This window comes from Podarcis gaigeae (genome assembly GCF_964106915.1).
Source record: "Podarcis gaigeae genome assembly, chromosome: 13".
Classification (NCBI taxonomy): Eukaryota; Metazoa; Chordata; class Lepidosauria; order Squamata; family Lacertidae; genus Podarcis; species Podarcis gaigeae.
In genome coordinates this window covers 13,495,125-13,520,111 of record NC_139689.1, presented here as the reverse complement: position 1 = coordinate 13,520,111, position 24,987 = coordinate 13,495,125, and the positions used below count along the sequence as shown (strand labels likewise).

At 48.3% G+C, this 24,987-nt stretch overlaps 1 protein-coding gene across 1 annotated transcript in view; it reads left to right on the top strand.

The window, feature by feature from the left end:
- Positions 1 to 258: 258 nt before the first annotated feature.
- Positions 259 to 24,987, top strand: part of LOC310828836 (lysophospholipid acyltransferase LPCAT4-like) — a 33,006-nt gene continuing 8,277 nt past the window's right edge. Inside the window, exons 1-5 of the mRNA XM_083706762.1 lie at positions 259 to 702; positions 21,670 to 21,812; positions 21,928 to 22,148; positions 24,524 to 24,636; positions 24,735 to 24,795. Coding sequence (XP_083562888.1) covers positions 274 to 702; positions 21,670 to 21,812; positions 21,928 to 22,148; positions 24,524 to 24,636; positions 24,735 to 24,795 — 967 coding nt within the window. The 5' untranslated portion in view covers positions 259 to 273. The remainder of the gene's footprint in view (positions 703 to 21,669; positions 21,813 to 21,927; positions 22,149 to 24,523; positions 24,637 to 24,734; positions 24,796 to 24,987) is intronic.

Below are 24,987 nucleotides of genomic sequence, written 5' to 3'. Positions count from 1 at the left end.
CATTTGAGGGGGCCGCCCCAAAGTTGATGGGCACTGCCATTCAAATAGTGTGCGTGTGCTGCGTCTTGTGGTCGATTATGCGGGGTGGGGCTTACCTTGCCGCCCCCCAATATGTTATACAAGTGAGCACCACTGCACTGCTCAGACGTCTCTGAGAAGGAGCCAATCGACGGGTGCTTCTCCCTTGCTTAAAACCCATCTTTTCTTGCTAGTGGGAAGAGGCAGGTGCGAAAGAGGGAGGAAGGGAGGGACTGATGATGGAGAGATGGAGAGATGCTGGAGCCTGGGCCCTCTCTCTCCCTCTCTCCCTCCTTCCCTCCCTTCTCCATCCGGCCCCTCCAAAGCGAAAGTCCGTCCCCCAGCGGCGGTGTCGCCGTGACGACCGCGCCGTGGCCCCGCCTCCCCGCTCGCCTCGCATCCTGGCTCCCTCCTGCCGTGGTCCGGTGCCAGGGCGTCCGTCCAGCCGCCCGCCTGTCCCATCCATCCTTCCCCCCCATCCTTTCCTCCCTGCCCAGGGCCCCGGGCTCCGGCCGCGGGGACAGCTCCCAGGCTGGAAGAAGGGCAGCCTGGAAGGGGGGTACGGCCATGGAGGAGGGGGCCTCGAGCCGGGCAGCCCCGGAGGAGGAAGAGGCTGCCGCCGCCGCCGCCGCCCCCAACCCCTTCGTCCACGAGCTGCAGTTGACCCGCCTGCAGAAAGTCAAGGTGAGCTGCGGCGGCGGCGACGACGAGCGAGGGAGGCTCCCCGCACCCAACGCGCGTTTTTCCGACGGGGCGGGCGGAGCGCAAGGGCGCGCCCGGGGGAAGGGAACAGCGGGGAGATGTAGCTGGACGTCGAGGGGTGGAAATATAGGGGGCCGCGGCGATCGGTCGGTTCTCTCTGGAAATGTGGGGTGGCGGGGGTGGCGTCGTCTAGGAAAGAACAGTCCCCTGTTGGGGAACGGGTTGCTGTGTGGGGGCAGTGCTCCGTGGGTCGAAGATGTGGGGCTTTTCTTCTGACGTGGCCTTGCTCGGCTGTGGGTCTCCTGGAAGTGAAGGGCGCTTGGAGGGGAGGCCCGTGGGCCATCCGAGGAGACCCCTGGAGGGGGCGTTTTGGTGGAGTTTTAGTGGTCTTGGCAGGGATGTTGTTTTAAAACTGCGGGCGATCTGTTCGTGCCTCCGTGGGCTGTCCTGTAGGAACTGCAGCGCATATGGGGGCTGGTGCGATTTCTTGATGGGTCTCGCAGGGAATCTTCCCTTCCCCATCCCCAGGTAGCATTATGGAGCTTGACTTATCTTTTTTGGGGGGGGGGGTGATTCTGTTGCTATGGTGTGCCCTTAGAAATGAAAGAGAGTTTTGCCAAGCTGCGGGTTGCCTTATATAGGTCTTCTGGAGTTGGGATGCCCTTAGTGGAGGGGGGGGCATGATGAGGGGGGGTCCTATAGGGCTTTAAAGGTGATGACCAGTTGTATAAAAGGGTTTTTGTGCAGAGGACAAGGCATTTCTGGGTGGGTGGATGTGTCGGCGTGTGTGTGCAAGGTTTGCCTCCCAGATTTTTGCAGTTTGGGGGGTTCCAGAAGGAGTTTACTTTGAGCTGTGTGTGACACTGGGACCCATAGATTGCCGGAGTGTTTGTGTGTGTGTTTTTAAAGGGGGCTACTGTAGGCCTGTCATGATGATGGATGGGATTCCTTGAGGGACTGGAGTTTTAGCAGGGCGAGACAGCATGGAACGGGGGTCCCGTATAAGAGGGCCAAATCGGGTTTATGGGACTGGAACAGGTCCAGAAGAAGCGCCAAGGGGGTCCAGAAGATCCTAGGGATTCCTCTCCAGTAGGATCTCTGCAGAGCCTCTAAGCTGTTGGACAGGCGCTGTTTGTTTCAGAGAGGCAGCAGCAGATTCGGGAGTGCTTTATAGGGTCAGGAAAGGGCAAGGGCTTTGTGGGGGCCGCTGCAGTGCATTGTGGGTGATTATGCAGTCCTTAGCGAGCGACAAGGTTGCTGTAGGGTCTGCCCCCTCTCCCCAAACAAGCAGGGCAAGTTTTACACATGCAGAAAAGACCCGCCCCCAAACCACTGGGGACAAAAAGTGGTAGAATAGAGGATTTCTATATAGAGCAAGTGCAGGATGCCTCCTTATGAGGGTCACTTGGGGGGGGGGTTCCCTCTTGGCTTTTGGAGAAAGGAGATGGGGAAGAACTAAAGTCAAAGTGATGACTCTCTGCTGCTTCCCCCTTTTTTGCTTTAGCCATGCGGCATTGTTGAAAGGGGGGGTGCGGAGGAGAAAAGGGAGGCAGTGGAGAATGACTGAGAGGCCTATTGAAGCAGGAGTGTTGTGCGTCTTTCCAGGGGTTGCTGCACCGGGATCTTGGTGCACCCCCATAGCGGGGGGGGGGGGGACAGAGAGAAAGAAGCCCGGTGGTTGGATTACACTGGCAGTGTGGCCCAAAAAAAGCAATACCACAGAGCGAAGGCAGCAGCAAATGATCTCTTCTTCCACCCCCACCACAAGCAGCACTTGCCGTTTGCTGTCTTCCTAGTTCTGCTTCCGTGACTCTGTATTAGCTCTCACAGTTGTTAAGACTCTCCTTGGCAACAACAGGGACTGTTTGGAGGGCGAGGGCAGGTGCCCCTCTTCCTCACATCCAGCCTTGCTGGCCTTTATTCTTCTTCTCAGCCTTGGCATGAAACCCCCCTGCCCCTTCTCCCCTCCCCACGATGGGTCGTATGCCCACTCCCCAGTATGCAAGCTCCCCCTGCCATCCTGCCCTGCAATAACTCTTTTATTATTCTATTGCTGAGTCCTCCTCCTCCTTCTCTCCTCCCCCCACTACCCGCCTGCCGCCTGGTGCTAAATATTCCCATTTGTGCTTGTCAGCTGGACAGATTTAAACTGAATTTTTCAGTTCCCATAGTGCTGAGAGTGCAGAGACACGATTGCCAAATTATATGTATAAACACACACACACACACATATCTATATATAAACCATCAAACATACATAAACAAACACACACACTTCCATGTATTTCGCTGTAGCTTAGAACTGTAGTTGGAAGGGCCCCCCAAGAGATATTTAGTCCAACCCCCTGCAATGCAGGAATCTTCTGCTCGGCATGGGGATCAAACCCAAGGCCCTGAGGTTAAAAGCCTCATGCTCTACTGATGGAGCTATACCAGCTTAAGGCAGGGGAGGGGAACCTGAGGCCCCTGTGAGTCGGATGTGGCCCTTGAGAGATCTGTGGCCCCAGCTTCACACCCTGAGAGTCTATGTCAGGGCAGAACAAGTCCTTGATCTCTGTTAAGACCACTTGGTTGTCTGGATGGGAGATAAGAGAAGGGTTTGTTGTTATTTAGTCATTTAGTCGTGTCCGACTCTTCATGACCCCATGGACCAGAGCACCCCAGGCACTCCTGTCTTCCACTGCCTCCCGCAGTTTGGTCAAACTCATGCTGGTAGCTTTGAGAAGGGTATGTTTGTAGAAATCTGCCTAAGGAAGGGCAGTAATATTTACACTTGTCATCCCCACTCACTTTTGCTTCTGTCCCTGCCTGCCCGCCCAGTGGCATTGGTCCTTCACGTTGAAACGAGGTTCCCCCACCCAGTTTAAGGGCTGGGGGTGCAGAAGGAAAAGAGAGCCTTGCTGTAGGACAGGGACAGGGGGTCAGCAAACTTTTTCAGCAGGGGGCCAGTCCACTGTCCCTCAGACCTTGTGGGGGGCCGGACTATATTTTGAAGGGGGGGAGAGAACGAATTCCTATGCCCCACAAATAACCCAGAGATGCATTTTAAATAAAAGCACACATTCTACTCATGTAAAAACAGCAAGAAGGCCCCACAAATAACCCAAAGGTGCATTTGAAATAAAAGGACATATTCTACTCATGTAAAAACACGATTCCTGGACCGTCATGATTCCTGGACCGTCCGCGGGCTGGATTGAGAAGACGATTGGGCCAGATCCAGCCCCCCAGGCCTTAGTTTGCCTACCCCTGCTGTAGGAAGAGCTGGTAGCCCACTGGCAGAGAATATGGTTACATGCAGAAGGCAACAGGATCAACCTTTGGCATCTTCGGGTTAGATGGGGGTGGGGAGGGGGACTCCCAGTCTGAAACCGAAGAGCCACTGCCAGTCAGTGTAGGCTGAGTGGAGTTTGATGGACCAATGCCTTGACTCAGTGTAATCATGTTTCCTGCGTCGTTCTAATGCACCTATCTTCTATGTGTTTACAAAGTTTGCAAAGAGGTAGGAAGGCAGATCCCTGCCCTAAGGCCAGCAATGCAGAACAGCCATCTCTAGCCAGATGTTTTGGACCATTGGTCTTCAGCTGTCATGTTGGGACCAGCGTTCGAAATTCGACAGGTGCATTTTGCACCTTGGCTATCAGCCACTTGAGACCAAGTGAGGGATGGTCCAGGTGCCAGGATGTCTTCTGACGTCTCCACCATCTGGAGGTGCATGCCTGGGGATCCTTGGGTCTTGGCTGTTTCCGCACACTAGCAACGCATCCTGTAGAAGTCTATCCGTTATATTTTATCTGCACCATCAGAATGAATTTCAGGAACCAAAAAGTCGTATTGAAAAATACAACCTTTGAGCCGTCTGGCACAAAAATGGCAACTAGGCAATCCATGTTGGCGGCCATAATCCTGGTTTAAGGAGCCATTTGGCACCTAGATTATATATTTGAATTTCTAACACTGGTTGGGACCCACTACTGGGGTTAACTCAAGGCCTGATCTAAGGTGAGCATCAAAAAAGGAGAATTTGGTTCCCAAATACATGTTTGGGTTAATTCAGGATCTTTGGCTTGAAAGAGAGAGAGAGAGAGTTTGGATTTGATATCCCACTTTATCACTACCCGAAAGAGTCTCAAAGCGGCTAACATTCTCCTTTCCCTTCCTCCCCCACAACAAACACTCTGTGAGGTGAGTGGGGCTGAGAGACTTCAAAGAAGTGTGACTGGCCCAAGGTCACCCAGCAGCTGCATGTGGAGGAGCAGAGATGCGAACCCGGTTCCCCAGATTACGAGTCTACCGCTCTTAACCGCTACATCACACTGGCTCTCATTGTGAAAAATGCTGAAAACTACTGTTTTTGCACTGCAACACCCACCAACCTTGACCATTAGACATGCTGTTCAGAGTCTGATGGGAATTGTAGTCCCAAACATTTTGAGTGGGGGCAAGTTGGGGAAGACTGGTCTGAGGTGCAGCAGACAGAAAACAGCAGAAGGGACAGGAAATGGAGGGACAATGTGCCATTATTTCAGTTCCCAGTTATTTGGCTTAAATTACAATTGGGTATGAGGATTAGGAGGTTGTGAGAAAAGCTTCATGGAAAAAGTGGAATTTTTGAGGTGGAATTTGATGGAATATAGAGTCCAAAATTCTCTCTCCTCCCCCCGCAATGAAAATACAGTGGTACCTCAGGTTAAGTACTTAATTCGTTCCGGAGGTCTGTTCTTAACCTGAAACTGTTCTTAACCTGAAGCACCACTTTAGCTGTGCCGCCAGAGCACGATTTCTGTTCTCATCCTGAAGCAAAGTTCTTAACCTGAAGCACTATTTCTGGGTTAGCGGAGTCTGTAACCTGAAGCGTATGTAACCTGAAGCGTATGTAACCTGAGGTACCACTGTATAACTGAAATGGCAGGTGCATAAGGAATGCACACTGTCTTTCATGGCTAATCTCAACCAGATCAGACCCCCATTAGTGCATATGGGGCGGGAAACCACCTTGCCAACTTCATAATTGCGCATTGATGGGGTCTGAGCAACGCTCTAGGAAAGTGATCTTGAGGTCATGGAGATCAGGCAATGAACGCAACAGCGAAAAGGGCAAATTCCCTGCTTGGGGATTATTAGAGAAAGATCTGAAAATAAAACAGGCGGTATTGTAATGCGTTTATACAGGCCAGCACATTTGGAACAGAGGGACAGAAATTATCAAAGCTGGGGGGAGAGAGAGATGGACAGAAAGAGAGAGAGACAGAGAGAGAGAGCACATCATTCCATACAGAAAGGGTAAAGCATTGGGGCTTTTGCATTAGGAAAAAATGACTCAGGTGAAGGGAAGTGGCAATGTTAAGATTTCTAAGAGAGATAGAGTGGCCTGGTTTTAAGAGTGCCTTCCTCTAGCTCAGCCTTCCCCAGCTAGCACCTTCCAGATGTTGTGGGGTTCCCAGCTCCCATCAGCCCCAGCTAACGTGGCCAGTGAGCAGGGATGGTAGGAGCTGCAGTCGATCAATACCTGGAGGGCAACAGGTTCGGGGGGGCTGCTCTCTTTGCAAGTGGCTTCAGCATGAAGAGCAATCTGGTCCAAGTCTGGATTAAAGATCCTTAAGGAAGTGAGAGCAGGAGAAGCCGGGGCACTGCCCATCAGCAGCTAGCAGCAGACCGCAGATTCATGCAGGTCGCATGGTCCTATGGCTTTTCCCTTACGCTTTCAAAATACTAGAACTAAGAGTCACCCAATAAAGTTAATGGGCAGCAGAACTGGGACAGACACCGTGCACAACACCTGAATTGTTTTTGTGGAACTCCCTGCTGTTCTGGATCCGTCTCAAAAGGGGAGGATGCAAATTTGTTGAGGAGGGTTGGTCAACCAAAAGCTGCTAGCCAGGATGGCTAAATGGAGACTTCGTGTTCGAAAGCAGTCTACCTCCGAATACCTATTCCAGGGGAGACAAAAAAACAGGAAGGGAACCATTGCATTCCATGTCCGGACTGGGAGTCACTGGGTTGGATCCAGATTTAGTTGTGTTCAGAGTAGACCCATTGAAATCAGCTGCCTTTGCCAACTATAGGTGCAGTACCATGGTGTAACGAGGACCGTGGCTCAGTGGCGGAGAATCTGCTTTGTATTTCAGTGTTCCCAGGTTTGGTCTGTGGCATCCCTGGGTGGGGGAGAGCCGTCTAAAATCCTGGGCAGCTGCTACCAGCCAGTGTAGACAGTACTGAGCTAGATACACAAGTGATTGAAAGAAAGCTTCATTTAATTTCAGCAGGTTGACACTAAATATGATGAGATGTGGATCCACCCCACTGTTGGAAGAGGGCGCTGCACTGGATCATCGGCCTGATCCAGCCAGTCTCTCCTTCTGGCCTTCACTTCTCGCCTGCTTTGTCCTGGGAGTTTTGATTTAATTTCCAAAATGAACAGCTGCTGGGATGCCGATCTGCCTGGGAGCCATTTATTGTGTGACCTGGAAGGTCCTGTTTCATTCTAAATCCTCAGCCTGTCAGGCCTTCCTGTGGATGCTGTTCAGCACTGAAGGGTAGCAGGGCGGGGACTGAATTAAATCGGCGATTTAGATTATGATTCAAATCACTAAATGAGGGAGAAACCAGTTTAAATCAGGTTTTCCAACGGTAATCCATATATATTCTTATTTTTATTTTTTAAAAGATGCATATTGATTGGTTAATCTAATCCCTAAAGCCCGTTGACAGTTAAATATGCAGGTGAAATTGCAAGGGGAAGGTGCACTGACAGAGAGCAGACTTCCTCTTTCATTTCTCCCATATTGCGTCACACTCCTGCTATGCAAACCGAAATCCAGAGTAGCTAAACCATAAAAAGAAACAACTCCCTGTAGCTTTTGTCTGTTTTGAGACAAAGGGCCCCGAATCAAGGGGAGAGCTGCTTGTTTTATGCTTTCAGAAGACATAAAGGAAACATCCTTGTTTGCTTACGGAGAGTAAATATTCACAATTTGAGAACTGAGCAAATTGCAGGACATTTTTTTTAAAAATGGGAGCATGCAAGTTCTGCCCGGGCAGGAAATATCTCCCAGTGCCGGAAGGTGCAATGATTTGTGAGTCCCCAGTATCGAGCCCATGATAACAAAGCCCTATGTGATCAGTTCCTGCCATATTTAGAGTGCTTGATCTCAAGCCTGGAGAGTGTGCTCACACCCACACTGTGTACCGTATTTTTCGCTCTATAAGACGCACCAGACCACAAGACGCACCTAGTTTTTGGAGAAGGAAAACAAGAAAAAATATATTCTGAATCTCAGAAGCCAGAACAGCAAGAGGGATTGCTGCGCAGTGAAAGCAGCAATCCCTCTTGCTGTTCTGGCTTCTGGGATAGCTGTGCAGCCTGCATTTGCTCCATAAGACGCACACACATTTCCCCTTACTTTTTAGGAAGGAAAAAGTGAGTCTTATAGAGCAAAAGTACGGTATTTAAAGCACATGGCTTCCCACAAATGAACCCTGGGAACTGTAGTTTGTTAGAGGCACCGGGCTTTGTGGGTGCATACTATAGTTCCCAGGATTGCTTGAGAGAAGCTGTGACTGTTTATGTGCTATAAATGCGCCTTAAATGGTGTGGATGGTTAGTTAAGGAAGTTCAGGGAGGAATATTTCTTTTACTGTACACCTTCTTTCTGACAGTAAGAGCTGTTCGGCAGTGGAACTGTCTCCCTCGGGAGGTTGTGGACTCCCCTTCCTTGCAGGCTTTTAAGCAGGGGTTGTATGGCCATTTGTCATGGATGCTTTAGCTGAGATCCCTGCACTGCAGGACTAGATGACCAGCTGATCCTTGGGGTCCCTTCTAACTCTGCAATTCTAAGTCTATTATTCCTGCAGCCCTGAAAAGCCATTCTGGAGGGTCTGGGGAGCTCCTGAATTGAGTGGGGTGGGGGGAAAGATCAGAAACCAGGAAGACCAAGTATTCTTAAAAGACTGGACTAACTTTTTAAATTGTTTGAGAGACCACTGTAAACAGCTGAAATCATTGGCAGGAACACAATGACACTTGTAAAGTAGCATGAATTTTGGATACAGTGGTACCTTGGGTTAAGTACTTAATTCATTCCGGAGGTCCGTACTTAACCTGAAACTGTTCTTAACCTGAAGCACCACTTTAGCTTATGGGGCCTCCTGCTGCTGCCGTGCTGCCAGAGCACAATTTCTGTTCTCATCCTGAAGCAAAGTTCTTAACCTGAAGCACTATTTCTGGGTTAGCAGAGTCTGTAACCTAAAGCGTATGTAACCTGAAGCGTATGTAACCCAAGGTACCACTGTACTATGATCATATAATAGATACCGTATGTTCCGGCGTACAAGACGACTTTTTATCCCTGGAAAATCACCCCAAAAGTCGGGGGTCATCTTATACATCAGGTATACGCACTGGGAAGGAGGAGAGGGAGCCGGTGAGCAGAGGCGCCCCTTCTGTCGTCGCTCCCCCTCCCTCCCCACAGAAGGGGACGTGGAAAGTCCTGAGCGTGGCACTTACCCGCCCACCCACCAAACACCCCACCTTAGGCTGCTGCTGCTGCTGCTGCGACGGCAGAGGAAGCGGCGGGGTGCTCACAATGCCCCTGGCGACGCTAAAACTCTATAACTCTAAAACTCTAAAACTGAACAGCAAAAGTTGGGGGTGGTCTTATACGCCCAGTCGCCTAATACACCGGAATCTACGGTAGATTAAAGTAAAAGATGCAGGAATAAAATTTAGAAATGGAACCCATGGAGGGGAGAGAAGAGGTCTGAAGGTTCAAAAGAACCCTTTTTAAAATTTTGAAATAGTTATGTTTGTTGTGCACAACTTTTATGTCAAACTAATTTAAAAAATATTTTTAAAAAATGAATTGGGTGGGATGGGGATCAGGATCTATGTGGCGGGGAAGGATCAGAGGAGGCAGGAAATTTTCCTTCCTTGAATGTCCTTAACTTATTTTACCACCCAAGCCTGATTTTGGAACGATTTCTCCCCGAGCAGCAATCCCCATTCCATACCCCTCCTGCATTGTTCAGGAGGGCCCAGCCCCATAGTGGGCTAGAAGGGAGGGGAAACTTATTTCACTTAATGTCTCTTAGGACCCAAGCCATTTCCCCCCATGACTCTTTATCGCACCCTTTGGCCCAGTGGCCTGATTTGGACATGCATTTCATAGCTTGCTAAGCCATTGTTGAGCACCTCCTCTGTGGCAGCATTCTGATCCTCCTTGCCTTAAACTACAGCTTCCTCTTATGTCCAAAATGGGGAACTGGGGTTTAGGTTGTGATTCTTATTTTCACTTACCTGGAATAAGTCCCATCGGTCTTGCATCTCAGCAGACGTGCATAGGATTGGGCTGTGAATGCATGTTTACAGCTTGCCCAGGTGAGCATTCCTCCTGGTTTGCTCACACAAAGTTGATGTGAAGGTTAGATTATATTCCGTCTTTACTGGTTAGTTTGCAGGGCGGTTATACAACAGTGAACACTGGTTCTGGGTTGTCCTCATTTGCTTGTGGGGTGCTCTTCCCTTTCATCATTCATGGACCCCATAATTTTCCATGCATTTCGCGGTCGCTTTCCAAACACCACAGAGTCTGGTTCATTTTTTCAGAAAGTCAATTTGTTGCACTCAGGCAACAGGGCCCTTTAACCCGCTTTCATTACATGGACCTAAATTTTCGGTTGGTGTTTGAATCCCTCCCACAAAATACTAACAGTCCAAAGGGACTCATAGTCTCTGGTACAGTGGTACCTCGCAAGACGAATGCCTCGTAAGACGAAAAACTCGCAAGACGAAAGAGTTTTTCGTTTTTTGAGTTGCTTCGCAAGACAAATTTCCCTATGGGCTTGCTTTGCAAGACGAAAACGTCTTGCAAGTTTGTTTCCTTTTTCTTAAAACCGTTAATACCCAGGGAATCCATGCTTCGCAAGACGAAAAATTCGCAAGACGAAAAAACTCGCAGAACGAATTAATTTCGTCTTGCGAGGTACCACTGTATGAGAACATCGCTTTCAATCTTGGTCCATGCGTGGCTTTGACTACGCATCTGCCCTTGGCCCATGGACTGAAATGCAACTGCTCCTACCTGTTTACCGCCTAGCTGCCTGGATTCTTGCTAAGGCTTGAGGGAGGTTTGGCCATTGCTTGCTTCTCTCATCTTGTGGCAGTGAGTTCCTTCTATGAACTCTGTGATGTGTTAGGAAATATGTCTGAAAGCTCCCGCTAGTGAGTTTCATTGGATGGTTCCTGATTGGTTGGTTTATTTAGACAATTTATATACTGTATGGCTTAAACACAGCCATCTCTCAGCAGCATACAGGGAGTGCCATACAATGCAAATAAAAACCTGTCAAATCTATAAAATCAGAATTTGGTTTAGCATGCCCACTGGACTGGGTGTGTGTGTGTGTTGAGGTTTTGTTTGCTTTTGTTTATTTCTTAATTAATGGGTGTGATTATTGCTTTGTTTATTATTTGAGTATGGAGTTTTCATTAATTAATTTTATAATGAATGATTTTAGAGTGTTGTTTGTGTTGTACTTTTGTACTGTTTTATTGTTGTTAGCTGCCCTGAGCCCGGCTTCGGCTGGGGAGGGCGGGATATAAATAAAAATTATTATTATTATTATTATTATTATTATTATTATTATTATTATTATTAATTGATGTTAAAAGATAAAGGGACCCCTGACAATTAAGTCCAGTCATGAATGACTCTGGGGTTGCAGCGTTCATCTAGCTTTAAAGGCCGAGGTAGCCGGCATTTGTCCGCAGACAGTTTTTCCAGGTCATGTGGCCAGCGTGACTAAGCTGCCTCCGGCGAAACCAAAGCAGCGCGCATGGAAGTGCCGTTTACCTTACCGCCAGAGCGGTACCTATTTATCTACTGGCACTTTGATGTGCTTTCGAACTGCTAGGTTGGCAGGAGCAGGGACTGAGCAACAGGAGCTCACCCCATCACAGGGATTCGAACCGCCGACCTTTTGATTGGCAAGCCTAAGCGGCACAATGGTTTAACCCACAGCGCCACCCGCGTCCAAAATTGATGTTACATTATATGAAACATTAATTTGTTATATAACACACACACACACTTTCCCCCCAAAGATATTATGTACTGTATGTCTTTTTTCTTTTTTTGCTTTATCTTCATAGTTTCCTTCGGGTTACAAGCGACTAATAAGTCAAATGAATGAGTGGGATTTCTCAAAAAGTTTTCAGTAGATGCTGGAAGTTCAGCAGGCCTGTCGTGGAAGGCAATGCTGAATGCTCATTCTAGCATTATGAAGGAGAGAGAATTGCCCAGTTCTCTTCTTGCTTCCCATTCCTGCCTTGCACATGTGGGGTGGAGCGAGAAGAAAACCACTTCAAAACAAAGGAATGTAGCAGCTTAAACCTGCTTGACTCACATCCTATTCTCTCTCCCTTTCTTGACCTCCCTGCAATCCAAACAGAAACGAGATCCCTGAGTCATTGTTCCTATCCACATTCACAGTTTACTGCTGCCTTTTTTTAAAAAAAAAAAACAAAACCCCTTCTTTGGGATCTGTGCAGTGCCGGAAGGCATGAAATGAGACCTTATTTACCACCGGGGAGAAGCTGCGCATGTCAACGTTTTCAAGTGGTTTGGAGACCTCCAGTTTAGAAATCCAGCTCAAAGCAAGGTCATTCCTGATGCTTTTCTGTCCATATATGGGACTATGGAAGAGTGGTGCACATTGGAACAGGCGCTTCCAAACCGTGTTCCACAAGCTTCCTTCTGATGGTCTAAGGAGTGTCTGTGGATTTGTGGCTGAAGGCAGGAGAGAGAGCACACCCATTGCATTTAATATACTGTATTTTTTGCTCTATAAGACTCACTTTTTCCCTCCGAAAAAGGGAGGGGAAATGTCTGTGCGTCTTATGGAGTGAATGCAGGCTGTGCAGCTATCCCAGAAGCCAGAACAGCAAGTGGGATTGCTGCTTTCACTGCGCAGCGATCCCTCTTGCTGTTCTGGCTTCTGAGATTCAGAATTTTTTTTTCTTGTTTTCCTCCCCCAAAAACTAGGTGCGTCTTGTGGTCTGGTGCGTCTTATAGAGCGAAAAATACGGTACATACTGATTTTTGACTGCTTCTTTTTTATTTTGTTGCATTGAAATCCAAATTCTGTGGAAATCAATAAAATGCAATATATAAATGACAATAAAAAACACAATTGAAAATCATACAGCATCTAGCACAGAACGTTATGATTTGCTACAACAGGCAAAAAAAAAAAGAAGGAGAAATAGTTCAGTGGTCTGTGCAGAGACTCCACAATTTTCAGATGGGGTGTGAGGGGGCAAGTTTGGAGACTACTGCTTTAGAATCCTTTGCAGTGTTCAGGGGTTCCATAGCAAGCATTTGGGGGGGTTCTCAGGCTCAGAGACTGAATGCTATTTATCAGGCCCTCAGGATGCTCCCAGACCATGCCCCCCCCGGTCCTCCTCCACATCCCCCCCCCAAGTGCTTTGGCCTGACTGAAATGTGTCCTTGAACTTTAAGTAACTCTTCTTGCTTTTCTGGATGGGAGGATAGGGACGGGTTTGTTTAGAAGAGAGAGAAAAGACATTTGTTTGCCTGGAATGTCAGCTGTTGCACAAAGCGAAGACAGAGAACCTGTGAGCCTTTAGATCAGTATTTCCCCAACTTGAGTCTCAAGCTGGTTTTTTTGGACTACAATTCCTATCATCCCTGACTACTGGCCCTGCTATACTTAGAGATGATAGGAGTTGTAGTCTAGCAAGACCCAAGTTTGGGAAATCCTTCTCTCGAGGTTGCTGGACTCCCAACTCCCATCAGCCTCTAGCCAGCATAACCAAGGGTCTGGGATGATAGGAGATGTAGTCCAACAATGTCTGTAGGGTGCCACGTTTCTCATCCCTGGTACACAGGTTAAGAGTCACATCCATTGTGCTACGTCCTGCCCCTTTGGCCTTTGGCTCCACCCACCACTGATATGTGCCCACTGTATCTCTTAACAATTTATTCCTTTTCTTTTTGTCTGCATCTGCAGTGGGTGTGCCTAGGTCACTTGGTCAAACCCAATGTAGCAGTGGTCTCAGAAAAGCCCATTCATGGAAGAGTCTGGCTGCTGCAACCCTGTATGAGTCACTGCCCTGGGCTCATCTCTACCCATTCAGGGGGCCTCACTCAGGACACATACAGAAGCACGGCTCCACTGAGAACAGCAATTCCTTTCTTTTTCATACTCTAAAAGTAAAACCCTTAGGAGGGGGGCTGTTAAGAGTTCCTCTCCTTTTATTAAATAACGATTTCTGTGTGTTGTCTGACATTTGGAAAAGCACGGCTTTATTTATCCTCCGCCCGTGCTGCTTCTGCCTTGCTGAATGCTTATTTGCCACCTGCTCCTTTCCAAAGATTGCTCTTCCATTGAACACACGCTGTAGATTTTACCGAGCTCCTTCTCTTACATACAAACACACCTGTCTCCTGCCAGATTTCTTGCTGCAGATCTGCCCACTGTCCTGCAGCCCTGGTACCATTCCATGCCTGCTTCTCCCGCATGCCTTCCCTTTGCCCCCTCCAAGCTTCCCCTCATTTCCCCTTCCCATCCTTCAGCCCTCGCAGGCTCCTTCCCTCCTTCCCATAAACAACGCAGGCACTTCCCAGGGGAAAGGTTACTAGCGGTCAGCGCAGCGCAAGTTCTTTGGGGGGTATTTATGTCCAGAGAGGCCCGAGAGGGGAGTCCAGAGTGGGACCAGCTTCTCTGCAAGCCAGGAATTCCAGAGCAACGGCCACTGGGACACGGGGTAGGGTTGTTTCCTCCTGCGGCTGGTTTGTGAGATCACACAATATTAGCCTGATTCTTTTAATAGTGGGCTGGCCAGCCTATGCTAGTTAACGGATGGCTCATTTTAATTTGCAGACTCACAATTTAAGGCTGCTCCTTTATTTATTTATTTTAATTTTGGGGTTTCCCCACCCTCTCGCTGATTATCGTCATAGGGAAAGGAAAAGGCAATTCTAAAACAATATAGACTCCACAGGGAAGCTATTTTGTGTTCCGTTCCAAACCCTTCCCAAAGTCCTGTTATAAGGAGGTTAAAAGCGACACGGGTGGGCTGTGGTCTAAACCACAGAGCCTCTTGGGCTTGCCAATCAGAAGGTTGGCCGTTCGAATCCCCTTGACAGAGTGAGCTCCCATTGCTCTGTCTCAGATTCTGTCAACCTAGCAGTTCAAAAGAACGCCAGTGCAAGTAGATAAATAGGTACCGCTGTGGCGGGAAGGTAAACGGCGTTTCAGTGCACTCTGGTTTCCATCATGGTGTCCCGTTGTGCCAGAAGCATGCTGGCCACATGACCCAAAAAGCTGTCTGTGGATAAACGCCGGCTCCTTCGGCCTGAAAGCAAGATGAGCACCTCAAACCCATAGTCGCCTTTGACTGGACTTAGCAGTCCGGGGTCCTTTATGTTTACCTTATAAAGAGGTTACTGTAATCTTTGCAACTGGTTGATTTTTTAAAAGAGAATTGAATAAAGTAGTCCTTTCCAACTTGCTCCCCCCACTCAAAAGGTTATGTACTCCCAACTCCATAACCAGTATGACCAAGGGTCAAGATGAGTTAATATATTTATTGCTGGAATAGCTCAGTCAGTAGAGCATTAGAATTTTAATCTCAGGAACGTGAGTTTGAGCCCCCTGTTGGGCAAAAGTCTCCTGCATTGCAAGGGGTTGACCTTCAGCGTCCCTTCCAACTCGGTGATTCTATGGTTCTATTGCATTTCTACCCCACCTTTTTCTCCAAGGAGCTCAAAGTGGCATACATGGTCCTTCCCCCTCCTCATTTAATTCCCACAATGACCCTATGCGGTAGGTTAGGGTGAAGGGAAGTCACCCAGTGAGCTTCATGGCTGAGTGGAGATTTGAACCCGGGTCTCCCAAGTCCTAGTCTGCCACTCTAACCACTGCACTATACTGGCTTTGTTCAACTGTTCCAGACCTAGACCCACCTCTGACTCCCAACCTGAAACTGGAGCCCCCTTTCATGTTTTCACTTTTGATTCATACTTAATAGTGCACGCCATTAATCCCAAAACGGCAGTTCACTGAGCAACGTACATACTGTTACTTCAGCATTACTAAATGAAAACTAGTCCTGCAGTGTGTCAGTGCCCAATTTGCCCTAATGGACCAGCCTTGGCTGATTTCGGGCTTTCCCACCCTTCGTCCTGGCAGAATGAGGTGGTAAAGCAGAGCTTTCCAAACTGTGTGTCACAACATGTTAGTGTGTCAGCTGCAGTGTGCAGGTGTATGGTGCGAAGGCTCCCTGTGCGCCTCCCGGAGTTAGAAAGGGGTTAGTTTAATCTCCGGTTTGCTAGTAAAACTAAATTGCTATACAGTGGTACCTCAGGTTAAGAACTTAATTCGTTCTGGAGGGCCATTCTTAACCTGAAACAGTTCTTAACCTGAAGCACCACTTTAGCTAATGGGGCCTCCCGCTGCCGCCACTGCACGATTTTGGTTCTCATCCTGAAGCAAAGTTCTTAACCCGAGGCACTATTTCTGGGTTAGCAGATTCTGTAACCTGAAGCGTCTGTAACCTGAGGTACCACTGTACAGTGGTACCTCGGGTTACATATGCTTCAGGTTACATACGCTTCAGGTTACAGACTCCGCTAACCCAGAAATAGTGCTTCAGGTTAAGAACGTTGCTTCAGGATAAGAACAGAAATCGTGCTCCGGCAGCGCGGCGGCAGCAGGAAGCACCATTAGCTAAAGTGGTGCTTTAGGATAAGAACAGTTTCAGGTTAAGAACGGACCTCCGGAACGAATTAAGTACTTAACCCAAGGTACCACTGTATTGCGAAATGATGCGTGTCTAAAAAGTGTGTCACCAACACGAAAAGTTTGGAAAGTTCTGTGGCAAAGTCTCGAAGTTATAGAGTGAACTGTACCACCTTGGCTTTCAGGTGGAGGACTGAGTTTAAACATCCCCCCTCCCCCAGTGCTAACCTCTCCAGCAACAATTCCCTGCAAGCTGAAGAGAGAAAAACGCTCGCTCTGTCTTGTGTGGGTTTTCTGCTTATAGAGGAGTCTGTGAGCAGCGCAGGGAAGCATAAAAAAAATGTGACCTGTCAGCTGCAGTTTCAGTGGCGCAGTCCGTTGTATCATCCTGCTCTGCTGCACGTGCTGAGCGAGGGCTGGATCCCACTGCGTTCAGGGGGTGCTTACCCTCAGGTTAGTGGTGCGGAGAACTGCAGCCTCAGGGCCAAAGCTCGACGCGACACTATTCGTGCAGTTAGCAATGGTGTCAGTGGCGTAGCGTGGGTTGTCAGCACCCGGGGCAAGGCAAGTAATTTGTGCCCCCTAACCCGTGGATTTGCACCCCCTAACCCTAACCCCCAGATGTTGCGCCCGGTGCGGCCGGCCCCCCTGCACCCCCCATGCTACGCCACTGAATGGTGTCTTTGTCAGTAGATATATCGGGAGAGACAGACCTGAATGGAAAGGTTCTTCTTGTTTTTAAGCAACATCCAGCCTCTCCCTTTTGCCCTCTTCCTTTCTGTTTCATTCTTCACAAACTTTATACCATTTGGCTGTTGTGGGACTTGGGTGCATTTGTGCCAAAACTGTCTGGCATGCCTGGTCCCTCGGTTCATGCTCTGTGTCTGTATTGAGTGGGGTTTGTATGGAGAAAATAAAGCTAATTTAGCTTGGGGGGCAGGGGCAGGGGCAAGGGGCAGGGAATCTGGATGCTACTTTGGCTTTGCCTTGTAAGTATATGTCTTGTCTTGGATCCCCGGAAAGCACAGATTGCCTAAGATAATGACATACCCATCTTAAGTGCAATGCAGAAAAATACTTTCCTGGTTGCTTGTTCTGCCTTCTAGCCATGTGTTTGCAGGGAACAAGGGACAACTGCCATGAAAACAAAGAGTCTCTCTGTATACAGTGGTACCTTGGGTTACAGACGCTTCAGGTTACAGACACTTCAGGTTACAGACTCCGCTAACCCAAAAATAGTACCTCAGGTTAAGAACTTTGCTTCAGGATGAGAGCAGAAATCGTGCAGCGGCAGCAGGAGGCCCCATTAGCTAAAGTGGCATTTGAGGTTAAGAACAGTTTCAGGTTAAGAACGGACCTCCAGAACGAATTAAGTACTTAACCCAAGGTACCACTGTAAATGCATGGAGCTAAAACTATATGTATATTTTATTTATTATTATTATGGTTGTCAGCAATGCATTCCAGAAGCAAGGGCTCCCTCCAGACATTCTTTCCGCTGTGCATTCATGATTATTTGTGCTCATGATAGTATGAGAGTGGCTAGACATGACCCTGCTTTCAATAGCATTTGGTCCTGCAGAGGTTTCAGGGAGGACGTGACGCTTTGCTTCTAGTCAGCGCATGTCCTCATACCTCTCTGCTGAATTCCTGTAACTTTTCATACCACAAATGCTCCAGTTTATTTTTTGGTGGCGCTTTTGTTGCACAATAGCACCGCAGGAGTGATCCTCTAGGCAGCAATAGTGCAGTGCAGTTGAGGAAGGATTGCAGAACAAGAAATAACAGGGAACACTGTGTGGACCCTCCAGTATAAATCCACCCCTAATTCACTACTATTGCAGATCCAACACGGCACACAGAAAAAACGGGATGCTGTCTTCCGGGGCTGCACTCTTGTGTGAGATTGTGGCCCCGATAAAAGCACTTTTCTGGGCACAGTGCCCCAAAACACACAGTTTGGTGTGCTGCACAAGAATGCGGCCCTGGAAAATCACTTTTGGGGGGTGAGATTGCATCCTGAAATTGCACGAGAGCACAGCTCTTAAATTGGCCGTTGTTTTCTCATGGGGAAAAGCAGTATGTTCTAGTTTGCCCAGGACAGTTGTGGGGTATGCTGTTGTGCCAATGACATGTTGCAGAATACATCTGCTTTAAAAGCACCAGTTTAGAGGGCCCCAAGTCCTATTGGGTTCAAATAAATGTGCATGGGATGGTTGCCATACCAGTAAATTCTAGAGTGAGCCTGTGTTTCCTCCTCAAAAGTAAGCTCCACGTGGGAGTTCACTTCCTAGTAAGTTTGCAGAGGATCACAGGATTTAAGACCTATTAGGCACAATCAAATATACTTCAAAGTAAACATATAGGACTGTAACATATAGGACTGCATGCTAAATCAGTTAAATTTGTTTACACTAAAATATTAATGGAGTAAGCATTTTGTTTCCCCCCTCTTTGTTAATAAAGGATGTACGTATTTGTCATAGTGGGAGCTATCTTCGAAGATGCATGCCATCCTATGTGAAATAGGGTGTTTTCAGAGACGGGGGGGGGGGGTTGCCTTTTCAGTGATGGAGCCTGCCACCTACAGATTTTTAAAGTTCTTTTATTAGAAACAATTATATAAAAAATGTGTTGCCCTATTAATCAAGAATGCTTTTATCAGAATTAATTGAAAGGGTTTTCATGGGGGTTTCATCTAGCCAATTAATTAGCTAAACATTCCACCCTACACTGAACTCTGGAGTTCTTACAGAAATTCTAAATCCAGTTTTGCAGTGTTATTTTATAGCATTACAACAATCACTAGGGACTCTACAGACTCTCTCTCTCTCTCTCTCTCTCTCTCTCTCTCTCTCACACACACACACACACACACACACACACACACACACAACACCAACACAGTGGCGTAGCGTGGGTTGTCAGCACCCGGGGCAAGGCAAGTAATTTGCGCCCCCTAACCCGTGGATTTGCGCCCCCTAACCCTAAACCCCAGATGTTGCGCCCGGTGCAGCCAGCCCCCCTGCACCCCCCACGCTACGCCACTGCACCAACACACTAATCATTAGTTCCATGATTGTGCCCCTGAAGTGTGGAATTTGTTGTTGTGCATAGCAAATTCAACATCTTGGGAATCTCTGCCTTAAGTTTTGTTGCTGTTTTGTTAAACAGAAATAAGTCTCCCGACCTTAAGACTTCAGAGAAACACTTTGGAGTGTGTGGCTGAGCACGTATCTCACAAACTGGTAACAGGAGGGCAGGTTGAGAAAGCAGATGTAGAATACATTTTTACGCTAAGGAAATATCCTGGAAACTCTTCTTAAATTGAATAACTAAGACCGGATTTCAGAATTCAGCTTCTCTGTTCGCAAAATGTGGAATCGCTCGCTCAGACAGACAGTTTTCACGAGGCTCTGTGGATTGTCCTTTTGTCAGCAAGCACGGAATCAGGCCAAAGAGGAGGAAGGATTGAAATCCAGTCATTACCAGGTTCCAAAGGGACAGATGAAAAAAGCCGGGCTGGCAGTATGGCTCACCATCAGGACACTGAATAAATCTAACATGTGCCCTGGCAGATGCCACCGTTTTGCCGGGGCTGTAATCCGTGCAAATCAGGGCTGGTGGTCCCTGCAGAGTACACGTGATTAGCCTAACTCGATGCCAACCGCACAGCCTGCCTGCAAGTCGGAGCATGAGATATTATTAGAAATAATTTCCTATGGCTCACAAAGTGAAACAAGGATGGTTTTGTTAATGAGAGGTCAGGTGCCTGAGCTGGGCTGGCGGCAGCACCCAGCACCCTTGGGTGGCTGCTAGGAGCCAAGCGCCCTGGCAGCTGCCCACCAACACTGGCACCGGTTTGAACCTGCCTGCCTGCCTCCTGCCCCTTGGCTGGGAGCTCCTCTGGTATCAGCTAGCTGGGTCAGCCACTTGCCATTGTAAGGCCCAAGTTGTTTGTAATGCAAAGCCGAACCGTAGTTTAGTGTGAGCTAGCAGGTTCCTGGAGAGGAGATTGTAGCTACTTTGTTTCTCCCTCCATTGCACTGCTCTAAGCCATGGTTTGGCTTCGCATGTTGACTGATCCTGGGCTCATGGTTCAGCTTTCTTCCAGGCTAAACATCATCCACCAGTTCCCCTGCTTCAGCTGTCTTGTAAAGATGTACAGTGGTACCTCTAGTTGCGTTCCGCTCTTGTTACGGACTTTCAGCTTACGAATGCGGCAAACCCAGAAGTGTTTACTTTCGGGTTCGCCACATGTGCATAAGCGAACTGTGCACTTCACGCATGCACAGAAGTGATCTGCGCTTTGTGCATGCGCAAAAGCGCTCGATCGCGCTGCGCACATGCACAGAAGAGGCACTCTAGTTGCGGACTTTTCGGGGTGCAAACGGCACCGCAAAATGGATTAAGTCTGCAACTAGAGGTACCACTGTATCTTTTTGCCCAGGCTTTCGCTCGACCCACAAGATTTGACTCTGTTGTTACTGAATTCCTGTTGTTATAATGCTGCCTTCCTTTTTCCTTTTTGGTATCTCAGTGTTACTATACAATTGACTCGTTTTATGTTGTATTTAAACAGATTTTTAAAATATTAAGCGGTGTGGAAACGATTATAAATAAAAATAACTGAGAGCCCTCTTGGGGAAATGCCTTGTTTCAAAATGTGGCATTGAAATTCTTGAGTAAAATAAATTCAGAAGTCTTTCGGGGGGTGTCTTCTGCAGTTTGCTTTTAGCACCCTCTACATCCCAGAGGGTTTTGCAGTTTCTAATTCCTTTTTGTTTGTTTGTTTACTTTTTCAAGTGTATTTCACAATGTTGTATATTATCATCTTTTTTATGTATGTAATCAACAAGCAACAGAGCAAAGCCAGCCCCCCCAATAATTATTCCATTTTACAGTTTTAAATCTGGAGAGATCTAAATAATAGATTTAATAAGCATATTAATATTACACCCCCCCACACACACCCTATCTTTGTCCCAGACTTAAGGTGATGGCTATCCCTGAGGCGGGTTCCTCATGCAGGGAGAAAGGCTGACCTGAGGCTGGTCTTTAGGACCTCTTGGTGCTCCCTCCGGTCTTACGATTTTCTTATATTCTCCTAAAAACAGCCCGACACAAGGGACTTGACCTGGGCTGCCTTCTTATGACGTGTCTCCCTCTGACTTTGCCTCTTTGCAGTTCTATGTGCTGGGAGCTGTGCTGGCCCCGATCCGTGTCGCTCTGGCCTTCGTGGTCCTGTTCCTCATCTGGCCCTTTGCGCTGCTCCAGGTGGTGGGATTGCCGGAGGAGACCCTCCAGGAACCCTTTTCCGGCTGGAGAAAGTAAGTAGTGGGCCCCGCTCCGTGGGTTGCCTGGGCCTTTGGACCCTGCTGTGCTCGGCTCTCCTAATGCCCCTTCCTTTTGTTTCCTGCCTCCCCATTTCTCCCCCCTTTTCAGCACAGTTTCTCACGGTTCTGTCTACTTCCTGAGCCGCCTGATGTTCTTCTTGCTGGGCTTCATGAGGATACGGGTCCGGGGTCAAAGGGCTTCACGGCTGGAAGCGCCCATCCTGGTGGCGGCCCCTCACTCAACCTTCTTTGACCCCATCATCTTGCTGCCCTGCGACCTACCTAAGGTGGTCTCTCGCACCGAGAATCTCCATGTGCCCGTCATTGGAGGTGAGTGACTCCAGCACAACAGACCAGGGCTGTGGGGAGGGAAGGGAATGGGGCGGCCTTGCAAACAGGAACCCATCGGCAGGAAGAGGTTGCTCTGCAGCCCTCTTGGAGCAATGCCTCTGAAACGAGGACCCCATCTGATTAAACATTTGAAGCTGTACTATGCCACTTTCGATAGCCACGACTTTCCCTCAAAGAATTCTGGTAGCTGTAGTTTGTTAAGGATGCTGAGAGTCATAGGAGCAAACTGCTAGGGACCGAGGTCCCTTTGCCCACACCCCAATAAAATATTTGAGGAGGCCGCCCGCCTCAAGGTTGCCATTCAAATGGCATGTGTGTGCCGTGTCATGTGATCAGTTATGTGGGATGAGGCTGGCTTCTCCCCACCCCATATTTTATTCAAGTTGGCACCCCTGCAGAGAGTTGTTAGGAGGCCCCAATTCTCCTCACAGAGCTGTGATTTCTAAAGTGTTCTAGGAAGAGCGCTTGATTGTTATACCACTTTGTGAGGGGAATGGGGGGGGGTGTCTGTTAACACTTGGTAAACTACATTTCCCAGGATTCCTTGGGGAACATAATGGCTGTTTAAAGTGGCACGATACCGTTCCAAATGGGGCCCAGGTCTTCCCATACCTAGGTCAACATTGTAAATGCTACACCCATACTGCCTCTCTCATATCCTGGCATTTTATTCCCCAGGATGGGCTGAGCCTCTTTTTTTCATGAAATAATGTGCAGGGGTTAGCAGGAACAAACCCCATGTGCTGCCCTGCCCCGTGTCATTCCTACTGAAGCAAATTTCTCCTCAGTCCGGCTAGCTTCCAGTCTCATTCCTGGGATTTTGGGGTGGGGGGAAGTGCTTCAAATTACAAAGCATATTCAGGTGAGGCGAGGAAGGTTGGTCTTCCCAATCCATTTCCTGTTCAGGGAAGTGTCCAGAGAAAGGTCTTTAAATGTAAACACAACAGATACGTGAATGAATGCATGTGGCTTCCCTGTGACAATTTGTGTGGCGCTCTCTTTAAGACAGTTTTGTATACTCATCTGATTCTCCCCAAATCTCAACTTTTTAAGGGTTTGGGGAGGGGGGTTGGCAAGGGGGTGGTTTTTACTGTTGGATAACTCCAAGTTCGTGTCAAAGCTTTGATGGCAAAGACTTTAATTTCAGCAGACCGGGTGGCTTAGGAGGGAAAGGTGCTTGGGAAATAAAGAATGCCTCGTAATGTCTGTGTCAGTAAAGCACCGTATAATAATAACCAAGGGGCTGAGAAACAATGGTGGGCGGTGGACGTCCCTTTGCTGCCTCGCTGGTGGGCTTTCGATGGGACCACCTCCATGAGACTCTCTAAGGTGTTGAGACCACACTGCGTGCCACTAACCTGGGAGGCTTGAAAAAGAGGATTGGACCAATTCATGGAGAAATTGGAGACCAATTCAATGGCTGTGCTCTGCCTCCACAGTCAGAGGCAGCAGTGCTTATGAATACCATTGGCCTAATCCAGGAGGCCCTCCTGATGTTCTTATAATAGACAGCTCTCTTGGCAGTTCTGCCACTGCCAGAAGCATGGGAAATGGCGACCTGGAGAGTCCACCAACCTCCGAGGGAGACCGTTCCATTGTTAAACAGCTCTGCCTGTCAGAAAAGTTCTTCCCGATGTTTAGTCGGAATCTCCTGCCTTGTAACTTGAAGATTACTTCGGCAGTAAAGTATTTACAGTGGTACCTTGGTTGTCAAACTTAATCCATTCCGGGAGTCCGTTCGACTCCTGGAACCGTTCAGAAATCAAGACACGGCTTCCGATTGGCTGCAGGAGCTTCCTGCACTCAATCGGAAGCCGCATTGGACATTCGGCTCCCCCCCAAAAAAGTTTGCAAACCGGAACACTCATTTCTGGGTTTGCGGCGTTCGGGAGCTGATCTGTTTGGGAGCCAAGCCATTTGGGAACCAAGGTACCACTGTACTGGGATGTGCTTCTTTTGTTGAATCTACACTATTCAGGTTGGAACAAGTTTGTTTTATTGTGTGTGTTTTTAATACATTGTTTTGCTTTTAAAGAATAAATATATCACTGTGTCACCATGACCTCCCATGGGACCCAGTGGCTAAGGGTGGGCCAGAGATCTGAAATAAGTTGATTAAAATAAAACAAGACTTCTGGGGAAGCTGGGAAGCTCTGCTAAATGGGCCTTTGGTCTGATCCAGCTGGGCTCTTCGTATGAAACACTCGTTCAGATCGCCACAGCGATTTCAGATTTAGGGAAAGCTTCCTTAGGCCAATTACCAGGATTGAGGTGTCTGGCGACGACCCAGGGATGCCCCTAAGTCCACCCCTCTCTTCCAAATCCCATTTCTCTTTCTCTTCCACCCCCACTAGCCCTGCTGAGGTTTAACCAGGCCATCCTGGTCTCACGGCACGATCCGGCTTCTCGCAAGAAGGTAGTGGAGGAAGTGAAGAAACGGGCAACTTCCCAGGGGAAATGGCCGCAAGTAAGGTTTTTACAGGAGCTGCAGTTTGCATTCCTGAGTTACCGGTTTGGGTCCCTGAGTAAGATAATCTGCTTTATTTCCCCTTCTCTTGTTTGCAGGTACTTTTTTTCCCAGAGGGAACCTGCTCAAACAAGAAAGCCTTACTGAAGTTTAAACCAGGTAAGAGCCTGTGGGGAGTTGGGCAGATGAGCCTGTGGACAGAAGTGGGTGCAGGGCATTTTAGCTGTGGTAGGAACTCTACTCCTCTCATTCATGCTGGGCAGGTAAAGGTAAAGGGACCCCTGACCATTAGGTCCAGTTGTGGCCGACTCTGGGGTTGCGGCGCTCATCTCGCTTTCTTGGCTGAGGGAG